Below are 19,969 nucleotides of genomic sequence, written 5' to 3' on the forward strand. Positions count from 1 at the left end.
GCTGATTTCATATGATATTCATTTTTTCTCTTTTATTTCAATATCGAATGAGCTGCTTTGTTTATTATAACTCAGGTAGGTTTAAAAACGCATGTAAATTGATACTTTGTTGGCTACAAAGTATATTTAGTCCAACGCCGAGCGTACCATCTTCGTCAACCTTGTTCTTCCTATTTTTCCGAAAGTTTTGGGGTTCCTAGATCTTCTTCAACCGCGTCCAGCCAGCCTACGAAGTCACCGAAGTCACTATCTCATCACTAACACCCTTAGACCTGCCTTTGATTCTACTCGCCATCAATATCTACTAAGGCTTTTTACGGCATCATCAGCATCGACAGCCATGGCTCGAAATTTTAAAGTGATAATTCTCAGCCACGAAAGCAAATATTCGTATGAAAAAGTATCATCCCATATGCTCACTCGCAGTGATTGCGATGATACTTTTTCAGCTGCGTTACTGCATAATTATCAGTTTTTATCACTTCAAAAACGCGAGGCAAACAATCATTGAAGAGCAAAAAGTCAATGATGCGTTTAAAAGCCCAGTGATGCATCAAGACACCCTAAGTCTTGGTCGAGTTAATCGTCCAGCATATCCTCTAGCCATGGGAAAATTTAAAATTGATCAGATTCAATCAGATCAAAGTTTTTTGAAAGCTCTTGGATGTCCCAAACAACTGTGCAAAATTTGGGCATGATTGGTTTAGCCTACATTTTGCGCATCGCTAATGAAGTTTGTATGGAATTTTACATGGGAAAACATACTTTTCTGTATTTTTGTTGAAAATTGCTCAAAATGGTCCTATACCATATAACCGCTAACGCAAAAGTATAGCCCAGGTTATGTCAAAAAACTTCGTCGAAGACCGCAAAGCAATCCGGTGCATGTGGAAAAAGATAAACTCTTGGCAATTCTGGTCAAAAATTGAGATCTTTTTATTTTTTGACGCCGTGTCGCCAATCACGACTTTATCACACCTGGGCGTCTATCAGTGCGAGCGCGCCAAATTTTGCGGGAGTGAGCATGTGTCGTTGGTGGTAAGACGTTACGCTAGCCGCTGTTAATAAGACAAATTGTTTCGGTAATGTCGATGGCTTTTTTTGCGAAAACGCAAACAAAAAACTATTCATATACAGCCATTTCATAGAAAAACGATATAGTGCATCTCCGATTGTCGTGAAACTTGGTGGGCTTGTAGTTCTTCGGAAATAATAAGACCCGTATTTTTTTATTTCGTCATTAGGGTGACCAATTTTCATATAGGGTAATCCAAAAAATCAAGGTTTTTCAAAACTAAAAATTTTCAAATCGCAACTTTTGAACCATTTGACCGATTTTAAACTTCTTTTTTTTTTGTTTGAAATCTATTGAATTGTAGTTTTCAGGAAAAATACGTTAAAGGGGCTAAAATGTAAAGAGTACTAAAAAATATGCAAATATATTAGTTTTTTCACGTTTTCATAGTCTCGGGACCAAAGAGGTACCCTGGTTTTATATTTTTATCAGAAAATTCAGGAAATTTAGCGTAACATATCAAAAAAATCAGAAATATATGTTGTTTTGTTTTTGAGATATGATTTTTTGAATATAGAGTCATATATTTTAGTACTAGCTACTCTAAAATTGCTTGAAATTGCAAATTCTCATAAAACTATGCATAGTATTGCTTTTTAAAGTGATTCCTGGTGGTTTTGGTATTCATAATATTATAAGGAATCAAAATATAATCAAATTTAAAAAAGTGTCTTGTATGGGTAAATTTGACCTTTTATTTAAAAAAAAAATCATATCTCGAAAACTAAAAAACATACATCTCTGATTTTTTGATATGTTACGCCAAATTTCCTGAATTTTCTGATAAAAAATATAAAACCAGGGTACCTCTTTGGTCCCGAGACCATGAAAACGTGAAAAAACTAATATATTTGCATATTTTATAGTACTCTTTACATTTTAGCCCCTTTTACGTATTTTTCCTGAAAACTACAATTCAATAGCTTCCAAACAAAAAAAAAGAAGTTTACAATCGGTCAACTGGTTTAAAAGTTACGATTTTTTGAAAATTTTTAGTTTTGAAAAACCTTAATTTTTTGGACCACCCTATATGAAAATTGGTCACCCTAATGACGAAATAAAAAATACGGGTCTAATTATTTCCGGAGAACTACAAGCCCACCAAGTTTCACGACAATCGGAGATGCACTATATCGTTTTTCTATGGAATGGCTGTATACTAAAAACAGTAAGCGCACGGGTACAATAAGTTAGCAAGTCTGGAATTTGGTGTGGAAACAATTAACGAAAAATGTTTCTGAGTATCATGGTGGGTTCTTCTCATCTTACCTTAACCTTCCGTAACTCGCGCGGTTGACTACCTGCGTCAGTACCACGCTAATGCTGAGTACAAAAAGCGAGATTTTTTCAACGTGTTGTACAAAATACAACAGCGCGATCGCTTGTGGATTAAGTTCGCTAGTAATGCAGTGAAGTTTGAGCGATGCTCATTCTTCGGTTTTCTTCCCAATTCACAAAACCGTAATCCGGGGTAACATTGATCAGAATTTTCAATCTTTCTTGAATAATTATCTTGTTAAAGCAAATGTTACATGTTTTATATTTTTAAAACAAGTACTGGCCCTCTGAGTATGTGTTAAGCTACTCGAAAAAGTATTGTAAAACTTTAAAACATGTTTAAATAGCCTTTTTAATCTAATTTTTGATTTTGTTGATTTGGGGTAACATTGATCATGTCAGTGATCAATGTTTGTTTGTATTGAAAGTACCTTAACTTACTAAATTCAAGGTCGCTGATTTTGAATATGTTGTCCAAATTCTTACAAGTTATGTACTTTTTGAGTTTTTTTAGGATTTAATTCCTCTAAACCACGAATAACGCCTAAAGGTAGGCAATGGCTTATGGAATTGATAGCCTATTTTTAATAAATCGTATGTTTTGTTGAAAGAGATGATTTCATGAAAGTTTCGTTCATTAACTTTAGGATATCGTATTGAAGTGATACAGTGATTTCGAAGCTCATATTGTATCTAGTAGGGTAAGAAATCAAACTTTGAACTAGTCAGTTTGTAATCTTAATTTGAACCATTTCAAAATTCATTAAAACGACGTACTTTTTAGGAAAATCTTGTCCCGAAAAAGATGTTAAACAGCTTCCGTAATATAACCTGATAACATGGACTTTAAAAGCATTGAAATAAGCGTTTTTGTCATGGAAAACAGGCAATTGAAAAATCACTGTGATTTCACCAATTTCCCACCAGAGAAAGCACATTTTCGGTGCACTCGTATATGCATCATTGTATATCACACGCAATATGTGAACACGTCAAATGAAAGCTTATTTATCGTAGAATCATGAGTAAACGGGGGCGAGCTTCCACACTAAGAATAATTCGCATCTATTTTGTAAATGCCGCGCACATAGAGTTTTGCAATCAAGCTTTGCACATAAATTTTATTGGCCTTGAACATAGAACCAGATTTCTAAAAAACTCTTAGTTTCTACATGCAATGCACATATTTAATAAAGGTATGTACTTTTTCATTTCAATGGCCAACCTATTGAATTTTATGTGTCGTTACAAATAAATACTAGATGTATTTTCTAGAAATAAAATAATACAGATTTATTTTTTCACAATTGTCGGTCTATTAATGGGAAGAATATATTTTGAAGCAATGAATGTAAACCTAGTGATGAAAAATTTGACAAACTGCCGCATATAGTGTTCCCGGTGTGTAGAACTCCGGAGGGTTTCCTTCAATTGCGGGAGCGCCGCTTTCAGGTACCTTGAGCTTCTGCGTGCTGGTACTTTGACCTTCTCCCCGGAAGATCACGGTGGCGCGAGCGCCTCTGGAGCTGTTGTCAAATGCGTCATCCTTTTCGGTGGTTTCGCTGCACGACCAGTCCCCCACTTGAATCAATACTTTGGAAGAAAGCATTTATTTAAATCGAAAGCTATTTCAATATCCAAAATGAAATACTTACGGACTCCTGTCTCCATAAAAATTCGATGGTAGATTCCACCGAGGATTCCACCTATATTGAGGTTTTGGCTGGATTCCGACAATTATTCCGAAAGTTAGTTTTTGATGAATGTGACCAGTTTTGACGCGTAGTAACCTGGATTTGTTGGCAAATTTTTATGGTTAAAATGTAAAGGAATACTATCAATTAAAATAAGTTACCTTAAAAAAAACTGCATTCAACCGGGAGACTAAAATAATCGACCGTTAACTGCCAGCGACAAGAGCCTGATGAAATATTTTGAGTTATCAATCGACGCACTCAAAATTCTAGTTTGGGTTATATAGGTTGTAAATATATCATTTTTAGATTTCATTGCTATACATATGAAAAATATGTGCAACATAATTGCATTCAATGCAAACACTTTACAATCTAAATGCCGCACATAAACTGAGGATTTAAGCAACCGATTTGCTTTTATCTGTTTTGCGCACATACAAATTAATGGAGTTTTCATTTCAGTGGCAGTGTTGGCCTGCAGACTGCGCTAGTGGTTGTTTTGTTTACTCTTGGGGGATGCAAAAATGCAAATTTAGTTTCCAAGTTCCTGAAGAGTTTAAAACATTCTTAGTTGAAATTCCACTGTCTAATGAAAAATAGTTATGGAGATTAGCAGATCCATGTGTTTTTCTATTGTTCAGCGTGAAATTGGCTGTTGTAGGAGATGCTTGAGCTGCTGCCGCCAGTAGTTCAAATTAAGATTAAAATTGGTTCAAATTATGATTACGATGGTTCAATCATTAAAATCATTGTTGACGAGTAATGGAATTTTTCAATGAAATTCGGTGCAAATACAAACTTTTTACCACTTAACAGAAAGCTTATACCCATGGCTTTCATGTACATAAGATTTTGCCGTAGTAAATTATTTCCATGTGGGAGAAAAAGTCACTCAAAATTTGCACTACTCCGGAAAGCTGCAATTTGGTTCAACTTTTGATTACTTACCCTATTCATGCCAAGCATGAATGTTTGACAATGTATCTCATTGCGGTACGAAAGACAGTTATGGAAAAATCGATTTATTTCAATGTTTATGAAATTCAATTTTCATAAATTGCATGTCATTTAATAGCTAAATGATATGTAGTAGATTACGGTATACCATTCGATAGCAGAAACTGAATAAATGTAAAATATTCGTTTGAACATTTCATGAGGTCGGTCAAGCCGATCCCGTTTTACGGTACTGACCAGCCCCATCGCTGCTGCTTTAGCGCGCCTAACTGTTTTGTTAGGATGTCCGCGGTCATCTCCGACGAGCAGTATTGAAGAACTATCACGCCGTTATCTGGTGTACTACATCCAAGTGTCGATATGCTTTGACCTTCTTGACTTCCGATCCCGAACCCGATGCACCCACGTTGTCGCCTACTTCTTCCAGTAATTGTCTTATCCAGAACAAGTCACGGCTCACGACACGCTTCTGATAGAGCCAAGGAGACGCTGCTTTGTTTCCAGCTCGCCCAGCAAACTGTGACATTCCCCAGATGAAATAGAAAGCCGGAATTCGACTTCCGATCCGACGGGTCCCAACTCCAATCCGCGTCGCAATACTCGGCGAAGTTCAGCTGCTCCCTCGGGGCCGACAACTTCAACTTGTAGTTAGCGGTCTTCAACAAGTACCGTACGACTCACTTGAGTTCGACCCAGACGATCTCTGTTGGACTGCTGATCTGTCTGCTTAATGGACACGATTGCGGCTACGTCAAACAGGGTTCCCACCAGGCTGCGATAGAGCTCGTTCGATTCCAGTGACCGGCTGTTCATCCGGCTGCGTTAATATCCAAAATCGACAGGGATACTCGAACCTTTGGCGTCCTGTAAGCCGAACCGTTGCGCAACGACCTTGATGAACACGATCTGATCTAGGCTGAAGTATCCTTCTTCATCTCGTGTGACTCTCATACCCATAAATTGGTTAACTTCGCCAAGTGACGTCAACGACATCTTCTGCAACTCTCCTTAGATATTCTGGATCTCCTGCTGATCCGTACTCACCACAATCATGTCATCGACGTGCGTATATTAGAAGGTAGATGACATCGCCGTTGGCCAGTTTATTCACAGCGAGGCAGGCACGCTATTTTTTCTCGCTCATCGGCTGTGTTGGCGACGCACAGAGCGCTGCAACACATGCACAAATGACCGAATGTGTTTAAAATGTGTGCGCGCCAAACACATTCCATGTGTTCCCTGCCTCATACTCATTTTTGTGCGGCTCGGTGGAAACGGAACAGTCAAACGTCTCCCGAGCCGCGGCCAAACAGTTTGGCACATGTAAACATGAGGTGGATTTTCGGGATTTTTTCCATCGAAGAGCTGGAAAGCAGATGGACATGGAAATGTTTTTGACGCATTTCCAACTGTTTCAGCTATTCGATGGAAAACATCGCTGAAAATCATGAAAATTGCATTTTTTTTTCAACTTCCCAAAACAAAAACAAGTATGGAAGCGGATTCCATATTCCAGGCGTTCCACAGAATGTGTGTTTTCCACACATGGTGGAACCTTCACCCCCCCCCCCCCAACACAGGAATGAGTAAGGCCCATGCAACACATATAATGTGCGGCATGTAAAGAGGGTCATTTTGAAAGCGACCAGCACAGCCGCGGTGTCGGTGTGAGTTAGCGTGTGGAACTGCTACCGATTGTGTGGAACAGAGTTCTTGTATTGTGCCTTGCAAGATAAATCCGCGAAACGCGTTTGTCTTCTTTTTTCCCATCAAGTTGCCATAATATGACCGCACCACCATGAGCGACCTATGGTCAAAAATTCTGTATGCGGCGCTAATATCAAATCCACATGAGGCTGCGGCGATATGACCGCGAGGAGATGCACGCGATACAGACGCAATGACGAAATGAAAAAGGTGAAGCCGCATCTTACTGCAACGTCACTATTATCGTCGCACCACCAAATCAAAGTCGTCGCTAGAAGCACAAGCAAAGCTGCAGCTGCGAAGTAAATTTGAATCTATTTTTTCTGTTGCGCATCATTAAGCTAATTAAGAGCAACAATATGCACTAATCCAAATTGAGTTGCGACAATTTTCGCATGCTCGGTCACTTTGTATTTCGACCAAAAGCATAATATTTCAGTAGCAAATTTTGAAAACGACGTATAATCAATGCTACACCATTGATTATACGTCGTTTTCAAAATTTGTTACTGATTTGATATCCATATTCTTACAAAGCTGATGAGGTGATGCGTATGTGTATAGTAGAACTATGTAACGATAAATATTCTAACGATTTCTGGCCACCTGAGTTGCCATTGTGCTAACTTTTGTTTTGGTATGAACAGCCTGAAGACTGCTGCGATGCTGATGGGTGGGTGACAGTATCTGTTCGATTTTGACACTGCGTCTGAGTCGCGAGAATCTCCTAGCGGCCATATCGCCGCCGCCCAATGTGGATTTATTATGAGCGCCGCAATATTGACCATTTAGCCGCAACTCTTCCGAGTTTTTGAAATAGCTCTGTTAGCACGCTTTCTGCGATGCTACCGATCCGAAGGTTTTTGGTTTGATTCCGGATGAAGACATGATTCTTTTTGTTTTTTTTTTTTTGTTCTGATAATCCTCGTGATGCTGATCAGTCGTTTGTCCGCCCTGTCCGGTGCAAGCAATTAAACAAAAATGCGAATAAAGAGAAATGGCAAACCTTTTTCTCGCGACTAGCAAACTGACTGACAGTGTGTGGACCTAATTACTCATGCTTTGCTGGCTCACTGAAACAAACCTTTTATTGCCTGTTGTTGTCAGTAATCACTTCAGCTGTGATGGCCAAACACAGCTTTGAAACTTATACAAAAAGTGTGATATATGTGATAGGGGACAATTCCATGTTGATTTGAACAACAGGTTATTATCGCATTTTAATTTTTACCTATGATTTTAGCCTTGATTCTGCCCAAACCGGTGTGCATCAGAATGAGTCCCCACCACCCACTGGAAGCTCTTGCAGAAATCTGGCTACACGCGTAGGGAAATTCTGCGGGACGTTGTGATGATTTTGGGAGACTTACCAGAATCTGTTCAGAACCTTCATTCTAATTCGCATTCGTGATATAGAACGGCCACACAGGGCAAATCGGATGTCAATATGGCTTTCGAGTATATAGTTAAGGAACCGCCATCGTCCACTGCAGAACAATTCCCACATGTCGTTGTTTTTAAAGGAGTGACTTCTCTCGGCAAGGTCATTCCAGTCCCGTCCTGGGTCATCAATGAATTGAATCGGCCTGATGCCCGAATTCCTCCCAGTAACGCATTATGGTATCCATTGGTCGAGTACCGGCCCAAACCCACCAATCCTAAGCTATCCCAGTGAGGAGATTCGGGCCACACAGTAGGGTAGGAGCAGCCGTGTGGGCCAACGCGAAGACAGAGTCTGCAGCAGCAGTGAGTACCGACCATTTGTCTCGCTTACAGGCCAAACAGAGATATCAAACCCACACTCACTCGCCACACTAGAAGTTCAATATATGCAATTAATATTTAGAAATGTGAACTGTCTTGATTTTCATATGTTGCCGGCCCTGAGACCCAGCTCGATGGGTCTGATGCTACTGAGCTTGTTCAGTAATTGGGAATCACTATGGCCGTGTAAATCTTTCGAGTTACAGTCGTCCAGTCCTTTTGGGGCAACGAAAATTCCCTCTCGGACAATATGTGTTTCACGAGAGCTTCCGATGTTGTCACACTTTTCTGAACCCCCCCTCCCCCCTCAAAGCGTGACGTAATTTATGGACGTTCCCTTTGGTGATAGTTCTGGAGAGTCGTCCATGCTTTCTTCGCGGTTTGCGATGATCAGAACCTTCTTGCAATATGTACCGCCGATAATTCTTCGTCACAATTCACTGGCGCTAGATGGCTATCATAGAAGCTTCTGTTTCCGAGAAGGGGTACACCCGCAGCAGCCACGCGTTCGACGCTGTGATATCAATGTTCTTGAGCTCCAGTTGATCTTGATGGGGGGTTTGTACCATGCAGCTTCTTCTACGTCCACGTTACGATCATCTCGTCAACGGTCTTTATGTCGCAGTTCAGGTGATAATCTTGCTGCGTCAGATGCAGGACGCTATAATCGTTGTAGCTTCACAGATAGGGAATCGCGCTACTTGGGCGGTGGCTTCTATATTCGTCTGTTTTCCACTATAACTCAGTCAATCTTGAACCAATTGACACAATTTTTGGAATGCGGTGAGATAGGTATAGTATCTACCCGTGTACAAAATTTCAAGTCAGTCGGTTCAAAATTGACCGAGTTACAGTGGAAAACAGACGAAAATAACAGACGAAGAAAACCACCGCCCAAGTAGCGCGATACCCTAGTTCGGTACATTTGGTGATGGTTCTGATTTTCTATGAAATATGGCCACCGTAGCGGCTGGATGTGGAAGACACAAAGTGGCTGGATATCGGTGATGCCTTTTCCTCCTACTGTGCGTGTCAGGGTAACTATCTCGATGGACGACATTGGGTGGCGCATTCGGTGCTTGGTGAACGCCACTCGTACTGCTCGTTCTAGCGCCTCGAGGTCTTCGCCTTTAACCATATTCCGAATGTACTTCTGTTCGTTGACGCGGAAACAGCTGGCATCCAGTACTTGTCCCTGGTTACAGTTAATACATCGTCTGTACTGATTCCGCAAACAGCATCAGGACGTCCTCAAAGAAGATTTGGGTAATTCTTGTACTTTTTCTCCATGGGGGTTCTCTGCTGGAGCCAGAACCATAGCGGACTAAAGGTATCGCCTTGGAATGCTCCCTCTCCTGATGCTGAGGGCTCCAGAAAACAACACAGCTGTTCCGTCGGTTATTTGTAGGGGCGTGCTTCACATCAACAACGCGTGTTGCATCAACCTGATGCCGTTCCCGCCAACCTTGTACAACTATACTAACTGCAGTACCTTGACAAGGTACGAGTGCGGCACTGAGTCATACGCTTTCTTGTAGTCGATGTATGCCATGCTCAGGTTCCACTACTCTGCTCGGTGGTTTGACCCACAATGACTGCATCTATGATGACCTGATCTTTGCAGCCTTGCGTGTTCTTACGACACTCTTTTTGTTCGTCGGTCATCACGTTGTTGGCATCGCAGCGGTCTTGTATACTTACCTTACTGGTCAGACTAAGGCCTAAGTGTCCTCTGCTGTACGTAGTAGTCGGTTCCATTCCACTCGGTCCATGGCTGTGCGTCTCCAGTCAGGGATGGCATTGCGCAGTGAAAATGTGCACAGTGCAGCTCATTTTCATATTAAAACCGCGCACACTTGCACCCACACTGAGGAGCATGCCATCCCTGTCTCCAGTTCCGCACTCTGTGAAGGGTCCGCAAATCGTCCTCCACTTGGTCGACCCACCTAGCTCGCTGCGCTCCACGTCTTTTTGTACCGGTCGGGTGGCTATCGAGAACCATTTTAATCGGGTTGCAATCCGACATCCTGATGACGTGACCCGCCCACCGTAGCCTTCCGATTTTCGCGGTGTGGACGATGGTTGGTTCTCTCAGCAACTGATGCAGCTCGTTGTTAATTAGCCTTCTCCAAGTTTCGCCTTCCATCTGCACTCCGCCGTAGATGGTTCGCAACACCTTCTGTTCGAAAACTCCAAGGGCGCGTTGGTCCTCTGCACGTAGAGTCCATGTTTCGTACTCATAGAGGAAGAGGACTACCGGTCTAATCAGCGTTTTGTAGATAGTTAAATTCGTGTGACGGCGAGTTTTGTTCGATCGTAGAGTTCTGCGGAGTCCAAAGTTGGCTCGATTTCCTGCCACAATGCAGCGGTCTTGTATCCTCCTCGCTATGACTGACGGCAATACTTTGCACACACTCGAAAGGCATGTTCTCTCTCTCTCTCTTCTTGGCGTAACGTCCTCACTGGGACAAAGCCTGCTTCTCAGCTTAGTGTTCTATGAGCACTTCCACAGTTTTTTTAACTGAGAGCTTCCTCTGCCAATGACCATTTTGCATGTGTATATCGTGTGGCAGGCACGAAGATACTCTATGCCCAAGGAAGTCAAGGAAATTTCCTTTACGAAAAGATCCTGGACCGACCGGGAATCGAACCCGTCACCCTCAGCATGGTCATGCTGAATACCCGTGCGTTTACCGCCTCGGCTATATGGGCCCGAAAGGCATGTTATTTTCCTGTATTTTGCTGGATCAGCCGTGTTTCGGGTTATACTGCAGCCCAGTTTCTAGTAAACCGCGTAGCCTCACGTATACCATACGCGTTTGCCATAACCGCGGTCATGTCTCCAACTCCATTATACTGTCGCTCTTCTTCTGCCAACCACATTCCATCGTCGCTGTGTTGGACAGGGTTCTCCCATAGATTGGCCCAGAACTGTGTGATGTCACCAATCTCCGATTATCAATATCAATCTTGTCGTTTCGAATGCAGTTATAGAACTCCCATTCGTATATGTAGAACACCCGGTTTTGTTTCTTCCGCTTCGAACATTTTCCATAACGTCGCAATCGTTTCGCAAGAGCACTCAACAGCTGTACATGGGTGTCGAGGATCTCTGTTATGATGACTTCTGTGAGATCTCGGAGTTCTGCGGGCTTCACAATTTCAACAACATAACGAACTAGCCTCGTTGATCGATTCCCCTGCTTGCACTGTGTTAATCTACCTATCTTGGTCCGCAATGTGGTGATCCAGTTTTCTAAACGTAGCATCCACGAAGGTTATTGTATGCTGAGCAGTGTGCGACGTATATCGTCTCCTTGAAAGCGCGTCCACAACCTTAGCGTCTTGTCCACAGCCACCACAACAGAATTCCTACACAGTAAACTGTAGACAAAATATTCTGGTTTTGGATGCTTGTTGCATTTGTTGGTCGAAAGGACTTCTGCGGCTTTGGTATTCGGTGCCGAGACATAAGGTCTGTCTCACGGAACTGCGTAACTGCCGTGGCCATGTGCAGCGTTTAGTGCATCCAGCCCAACAGAACTTCTTCTCGACGTATCGCTTGATCACAGACAAACAGACGTAACACTCCGACATTTCCCATCGTACACCGAATTAACGGTCTATTTAAAGATTTGATAGTTGGCCAACTACCCACCCGTGGCGCTCGCAATGTTTTTGTTCGAGTTTGACGTTTGCCCACTACCGCCACCTAGTTCATGGTCGGCCAAACTCAGTCCTTTTAGTATTAGGCGAACAGGTTTCCAGGACTATGATATGAATCGAAAAATGTTCGTAGTGTTACGTCTGTTTGTCTGTGGCTTGATCTTGTTGTCTCCTCTCCCAATTTCAACTGCGCTTCCAGCTTGGTGTAGCTACTCTACTTGAAGCGATCTTCAGAAGAATGCAGGAATTTCTAAAGAAAGCTCAAACATAGTAAAATTGATGCTGTAATACCTTCAAAAAAAGGTTTGAAAATGTAATAGGTACTTTTGCTTTTATTAATATGTATAGGTTTTCTATCAATTCTAGGAGAATCTGTTCCATTAAGATTTTGAAAACTAGGTATCTATATTCTCACAGTTAATCCAATGCATCCTTCCTTATTTCTAGACGTCGATTGCGGACCGTTACCACCGATCGATCACGGCGGCATCATCCTGTCGGAGCAACGCACCAGCTTCGGCGTCAAAGCCACCTACACGTGCCACGAAAACTACACTCTAATAGGAAACGAGAACCGTACCTGCGGCATCGAGGGTTGGTCCGGAGCGGATCCGAAATGTTTGGTCGACTGGTGTCCGGAACCGCCCCCAATCACGGGCGGATCCATCAAGGTTTCGGGACGGAGGGCTGGATCTACGGCGGTGTATGCGTGCGACTATGGGTTTGTCCTTATTGGAGAACCAGTGTTGTCGTGCGGTCTGGGGGGAAACTGGACAGGTAAGACGCCGGTTTGTAGGTTCGTTGATTGTGGAATGCCTGCTCGGCCGGATCGAGGTAATATGCTGCTGGTCAATGATTCGACGACCGTGGGGTCCATGGTGCGGTACTTCTGCGACGATGACTACTGGCTGGTGGGACCACAGGAACTGTTCTGCACCAAGGATGGCAAGTGGTCCGGAAGTGCTCCCGCTTGTGAACGTAAGTCGTTTTGTAGCGTATTCTATAGAATCGTTGACCAAATTGTAATTTCTTACAGTGATCACCTGTGAAACGCCCCACGTCCCACCCGGATCCTACGTGGTCGGTTACGACTACAACATCCACTCGTCCATCCAGTACCACTGCGATCCGGGTCACATTCTGCGCGGTGAGGACACCCTTACTTGCCTTGAATCCGGCCATTGGAGCGGGGAAGCTCCCGACTGCGAATACGTGGACTGCGGCCCGCTTACCCCCATACCTTTTGGATCACACAGATACCTACAGAACACGACCTTCCTCGGATCGGAGGTCCTGTACTCGTGTGCGAACTCGCACCGACTGAGCGGTAGTCCCAAGCGGATCTGCCTGGAGAGTGGCTTGTGGAGCGATGCGGCGCCACGCTGCGAGGAGATCCGTTGCCCGGAACCGACATTCGCTCCGCATAGCATTCTCAGCGTCACAGGAAACGATCGGATGTACGGCCGGACGTTGATCCGAACGTCAGATGTGGCAGCGAACAGCGTGCAGACGTACAAGATCGGTGCGCTGGCCAAATATAGATGCGAACGAGGTTACAAGATCGTTGGCGAACCGTTGATCACCTGCGAGGAGAACGGGCTCTGGAGCGGGGAGATTCCCGAGTGTGTCTGTAAGTGTTCCACCGAACTTCAACTTTTGAGATATTAATTCTTGACCTATTTCTAGACGTTGACTGCCAAGCGCCGCCATCGACCCAACACGGACGGGTCACGTTGGCCACGAATGCCACGTATTACGGAGCGGCAGCACTGTACGAGTGCGACGCCAACTTCAAACTGGACGGAGTGTCCCGGCGGTTATGCATGGAGGACGGAAGCTGGAGTCACGAATCGCCGGCCTGTGTGGAGATCACCTGTGATGAGCCGAATCTGAGCGACAATTTGGTGGTGGATTTGGGTAGCCGGAAAGTCGGAACGTCGGCCAAGTTCAGCTGCGCCAAGGGTAGGTATATGGTCGGCAACGGAACGAGAACGTGCCAGAATACGGGCGTGTGGTCCGGACGGAATCCGGTGTGCAAGTGTAAGTTAGATTAATCTTTATACAATTCTGAACCGTTGGAATTTATGCGGGAACTCTATTTTCAGTGATCGACTGTGGTCGGCCGGCGGACATCGAGAATGGAAGGGTGATCGTAGTCAACGATTCCACCGTGTACGGTGGATCGGCTGAGTACCACTGCGTTCCGCACTACAACCGCATCGGGCCGTACCTGAGGAAGTGCATGGATGATGGCAAATGGAGCGGCGAAGAGCCACGTTGCGAATGTGAGTATTTGGCTGAACCTACGGGTCCTACCGTTTTTTATTACTGCCTGTATTGGTAGCGCTCGATATGCTCAATCAGGGTAATAACGATGAAAGCCATTACGGCGATCACGCATAGGTACTTCCTCTGTCGCGTTGGAATAGCTTTGTAGGCACTCGCGATTCGCTTGGCCATGAATCAAAATGAGGCACTGTTTAAAACTCTTTGATCACGCTTCGTTCTCTGCGCTATGACCTGAGTATTGAGCTTGCTTCGCTCGCCTTAAAACGCTTCTTACTGCTTTTAGATATCCTGGCATTCATTGAACTGCTTAACAGTTACCGACGAGAAGCACTTCTGTTTTGTGATCGTAATCTAGCTTTACTTTACTAGTCCGCTAGAGTCTAGACAGAAGGCGTCATACGCGAGATCAACTGTTCAACACAAGTATCGAGTTTGACCTTAGGGCATTGGCACGACCTACGTAGCATATTCTGGACTACCTTTTGTTTGTGACCAACCTAGCTATTCCTTGAGTCCATAGATAAGGACAATCCGCATTCCAGTTGTCACCAATATCCCCCTTCTCGATAGAGATGGTACGGGTTGAACCACTGCGTAGGCCTTCGAACTAGGGATGACCTTGGCGGAAACTGTACCGGAGTAACTTGTTCACTATCTACCGATGTGAACCTTAGAAATTGTGACGTAGCAGGCACAGATGACGATGATGAAGGGGGGGGGGGGGGGGCATAGACGGCACAAGTGGCAATGATGGGACTCGCTAGACGAATGCGTCGAGAACAAAGATGGAGATTAGCGGCGCAGATCTCGGAAAGATCCACGCATCCAGAAGAACATCTAGAGGTAGTGCTGCCTACTGAGAACTACCAACACAACTGCGCATCTGGTTGACTCTCGGGACATCCGCTGATCTTCAACCCAAATGGTATACATCACCAATGTCAATCATTTCACACACAGTTCCAGGTGCCCAATGCTCCTTCGGGTTTCCTGCTTGTCACTTGGTGGACGCTCTGGTGAAGACTAGTCCTGATGCGTCAGCTAAACATTGCATCGAAAAGAAGCGTCCAACGCCGAATTTCCTCTCCTGGATCATCTTCAGCGCCCTCTTGAATATGCCCACGAACCTTTCAGCCTGACCATTTGACTGTAGATGTAAAAGATGTAAGATCGCTGTAGAACTATTAGAGGCATCCCCAGCCGGGCACAGCTACTTCACAGGATGCTAGTTTCATGAAGCCGGCGGCAGAGCCGCGTTGCATAATACCGGACCCGGGATCGACCCAAGGATTGACCGTGAAACCCCCGCTCTCTCTCTAGGATCCGGCATTGGTTTTCTGGAACTCCTAGGACCTAGGTGAAGTATGGAGCTCTCGATAAGGGGCTAGCTGACAATCACTTCTTTTGGAACGCTAACTCGGCTACTGGGTCACTGACCTGATAGCGTCCACTGTCGATTGTCATTTCCAGAAGCCAAACTAGATAACAAGCCGAGTCATCCGACCTCTATGTGTAGACCGTCAGCCTCCAAAGAATAATCCACTCCAACAGCTTCCCGGTTGTGTCCAGCAAACGGAATGTACCTACGCCGACGGGTGACTTCCCGTATTTGGCCAGTAAATCCAGGTTCTGTCTGACGTGTTAGCTGTCTGGAAGAGATGATCGAAGCTCGTCCTCTTAATCTCCTTGATCTGGACCAGCTTAGCCGCCGTGTAGGCTTCATTTCGCTCCGTTATATCATTGTCGGGTAGAACTTCTCCTTAGGCAAAGGCAAGATGCGCGGAGCCTCGCGATTTCCGAGCACAGCAAGCACACTGAGGTCGGCGCCCATTCTTGGATAGATTTGGATTTTGATGAAGATCTACATATATGTATGCTGTTCTACTCAAAGGGACTTTTCCCTGCTCCAAATAAAGATAAAGATAAAGATCGTCTTAGCATTGCGGTGTCGCGCGCGCGTCGGAGAGTTCCAACTAGGTCTTCACTAGACTGATGATCGGTATTCAATCGCTTGATCAATCGCTCTACAAATAATGGTTTGTTGGAGCGCGTGGTCAGCCTCCGCGATGGCTACCGATGGCTTTGACTGAGGCCGTCTTCCTCCGTCATTTGATCAGTGTCGGGTGGTCAGTATGTGTGTACCCATCATCAACCCTCGTGTCTGAGTTAGGGTTTAGATTTGGACTCCAAAAGGTCATATCGATGATGGACTCTGCACAGTGTTTACTGTAGGTATTTTGGCGCCTACGTTCACGACATCCACGTTCAACTTGGCCGTAGAATCATGAAGAGCCCATACTCTTGGGGTTGATGTATTGGTCAAGCTACTTAGACATTGGGGCCCATCCGTAGCATTGCCACTGTTCGCCGTGCACTCCCGACTGCGGGCACCTTGTTAACCTCCTCTACTGGAAGCTTAACCGCGGTGATCTGATCTGGGTATCTGCGGGGCCTCTTCGTAGACAGATTGATGCACTTGGTACATAGATTTCGCACTGCTGCACAAAGGGCTGCTGCGAGCTCGTCAGCTTCGGTTATCTCAGCTTTTGCACTGGAGAGTCGCCTTCGCCGTCGGAGCTCTCATCTCCTTATCGCCCAGGTCCTCTTGGGCTACTACCTTGTAGGAGGTGCCTTTTATAGTCGCCTCATTCTTTAGCAACATCATCATCTCACCCTTCCTGGTGCGCCGGATGCTTTTTATATCCGCACCCTACGCCGAGAGTCGATTTTTGTCTCGCATGGCCCTCAACGTGTCGGCGTACGTGTCCGCCTCGGTCTTGAAGACCAACGCGGTCTTCGTATCGCGCTTGCGGGCTGGCTTAGCCTTGTTTCTCAATGTATTCCCGTTTTCCTATTGTCAACCAAGGGCTTTCCTTCCCTTGGTCCGGTTGGCTCCTGGTATTCTTGAGGTTGACCACTTAGGACTTAGTTTCCTTGCCTCTTGCGCGCTTTGTAATCGGCTTAGGAACATGGCTACTATCGTTGACTGTTCCTTGCTTCCTCGACGGTCAACTGGATTCTGTCGGTCGGGTCGCGCCCTTCCGACACGTTTCGGTAAGACGATTCACTCTCTCCCTTATGACTCCGGCAAGCAGCATCGTTTCATGCGCCATCGCCGAGCTTCCAGCAAAGTAAAAGCTAGGGTGAACCTGGACAGCTTCTCGTTACGCGCACCGATCGCACTCCACTCTTTGGACAGAAGGTCGTACTCCTTCTTGGCCAGAGCTAGCGACTTGTTGAGTTTCAGCAGATTTTGCTTAAGGTACTTGGTAGGATGATTTGGTACATTCATTTCGAACTGCTGTTTAAGGACGTCTACGAGCTCGGTTATCTCATATTATCTCGGTTTATGCACTTGAGAGTCGCCATCATCGGCAGGGCTGTGATCTGTACCTCTAAGCCCAGTTCAAGCCTAACTTTACCAAACACCATATGTAACATGGCGCTATCCATAAACTACGTAGACTCAATTTTGGCAATCTCAGACCCCTCCCTCCCCCCTCGTAGACTTTCGTCCATACAAAATTTTCGAAATTTGTAAGGACCGTAGACTTTGGCCAGACCCCCCCCGTCCCCCCTCAGAGTCTACGTAGTTTATGGACAGCCCCCATATGTAAACAAAACAGAGTTTTCCACATGAGGCGTTGAATTTCGTTAAGGGCTACTTGTATCACTCATCTTTTGGGATGATTTGTGAAAAAATATTTGGATTTTTCACGTCCCTAAAATGCTCAATGTATGAGTTGCTATGGGAACAGCGAACTTCCCCTCCGTTTTTCTCCGTTCGTGTATTTTGTTAGATACGTGTTTGGTAAAGTTTGGCTTGAGTTCGTCTTGGACTAGCGCCTTACAGGTTGTGCCTTTTTGCCCCACCACCTTCTTCAGGACCATGATTATTTCTCTCGTTCTGGTGCGTGGGATGCTTTTCACTTTCGCGTTTATCGACGAGAGCCGGCATTCGCCACTTGTGTGTACTTTGTCACCTCGGTCTTGAATACTAGCGCTTGCGGGCTAAATTAGCCTTAGTTCTCACTCTCTTCTTTTCCCCTTCCATTTTTAGTATTTTTTCTGGCCGTGTTCCGGCTGTTATCTGACCATCTGGGGGTTTACTTTTTGGGGCTTATCCTTTCTTGGGTCCTGCCTACTCGCGATAGTTGTCGCTTTTTTCCTTTCTTCTTTTCTTTTCCTGCGGGGGTAACACAACAACTGCGATCATTAATTGATCTAGGGTGGTGAACCCCAGTACTTTATACAGTACATTAGTACACCCACTCCGCTAGTATTGCGAACTAGTGGTGGGCAAAATGACTCACTTTAGTGAGCGGCTCAGAGCTACTCCGCTCATTAAGGTGAGCTAGTTCATTTGAACGGCTCATCCGCTCACTTTTTATTTATTATGTAAATTGAACACAAGTGTCTAAAAAAATGCAAGATTTAATCATTAGATGCGATATAGATATCGTTCGGTTTTTACCAACAGTATACCATACATATTCTTTTGCTCAAAAAGTTTCCCTGCTCTGTGTGACCGTTTATTTTCAAAAGAAAATAACTTGGGACAGCATCAACAGTGCGAAGGAATACAAATGAGCAGTATTTGCAAGGTATTACGTGTAAACTGTTGTACCTGGAAGGTTTTTTTGTTTAAGAAAATGATTAACCACGAAAATGGAATCGTGAATGAGTCAACTGGCGAGATCAGACAACCCTGGCTTTACCCCGATTATACTAGTGAAAAACTAAAAAAAAGCAAATCGACCGCTTGGGCAGTTATTCTATTTAAGATCTGAGTGTCATCAGTAATATAACGCTAATATTCGAACACCATAAATTACAGTACCAATTGATTCCGTTCTTTTTCTTCTAATTTTTCTAACAAAAAAAAAAACAAAAATAAGAAACAAAACAAACAACCCTTCAACCATTTGTTTTGTGTAGGATGAAATTGGGAGCACTATTCTTAATAAGGGAGCCAATACCCTACTTTAATTTACCTTATTTGTTCGTACCAAATCCCACCCCACTTCAATCATCAATCGACGGGATTAACACAAAAGGCCGAATCACGAAAGGCCGAACCACGAAAGGCCGAATCACAAAAGGCCGAAACCAGTATAACTACCACAAAAGGCCGAAAGCAGAAAAGGCCGAATCACGAAAGGCCGAAGGTAACGAAAGGCCGAATGTAACAAAAGGCCGAAGGTAACGAAAGGCCGAATTACGAAAAACGCATATTCACTCGGTTTCCGTTTAGTCAAATACTCTATTAATTAAAAGATTGTATGTATGTATGTATGTATGCATGTTATAACCTCAAATTGAATAGTTAAAAAATAACTCCCCACTCCAACGTAAAATGCACATAATAGTGAACCATGCGGCGTAGCCGCATGGAGGATTGAGGAACTGAGGCGGCAGAAGGCCGCCGAAGTATCCGATATCCGATGCACCTTAATTGCGTCGACTCGAATCCAAGGAAAACAGCAGTTCCAATAGTATGCTAGGTATAATGCGAACAGAAGTTGTTATCTTTTTT

General features: G+C 44.4%; 1 protein-coding gene across 1 annotated transcript in view; it reads left to right on the top strand.

The window, feature by feature from the left end:
• LOC109422055 (sushi, von Willebrand factor type A, EGF and pentraxin domain-containing protein 1) overlaps positions 1-19,969 on the top strand; it is a 238,195-nt gene that overhangs the window by 209,798 nt on the left and 8,428 nt on the right. The window contains exons 6-9 of the mRNA XM_019696689.3: positions 12,592-13,122; positions 13,181-13,774; positions 13,831-14,184; positions 14,250-14,429. Of these exons, the coding sequence (XP_019552234.3) occupies positions 12,592-13,122; positions 13,181-13,774; positions 13,831-14,184; positions 14,250-14,429 (1,659 nt within the window). The remainder of the gene's footprint in view (positions 1-12,591; positions 13,123-13,180; positions 13,775-13,830; positions 14,185-14,249; positions 14,430-19,969) is intronic.

Source organism: Aedes albopictus, chromosome 1 (assembly GCF_035046485.1).
Source record: "Aedes albopictus strain Foshan chromosome 1, AalbF5, whole genome shotgun sequence".
Taxonomy (NCBI): domain Eukaryota; kingdom Metazoa; phylum Arthropoda; class Insecta; order Diptera; family Culicidae; genus Aedes; species Aedes albopictus.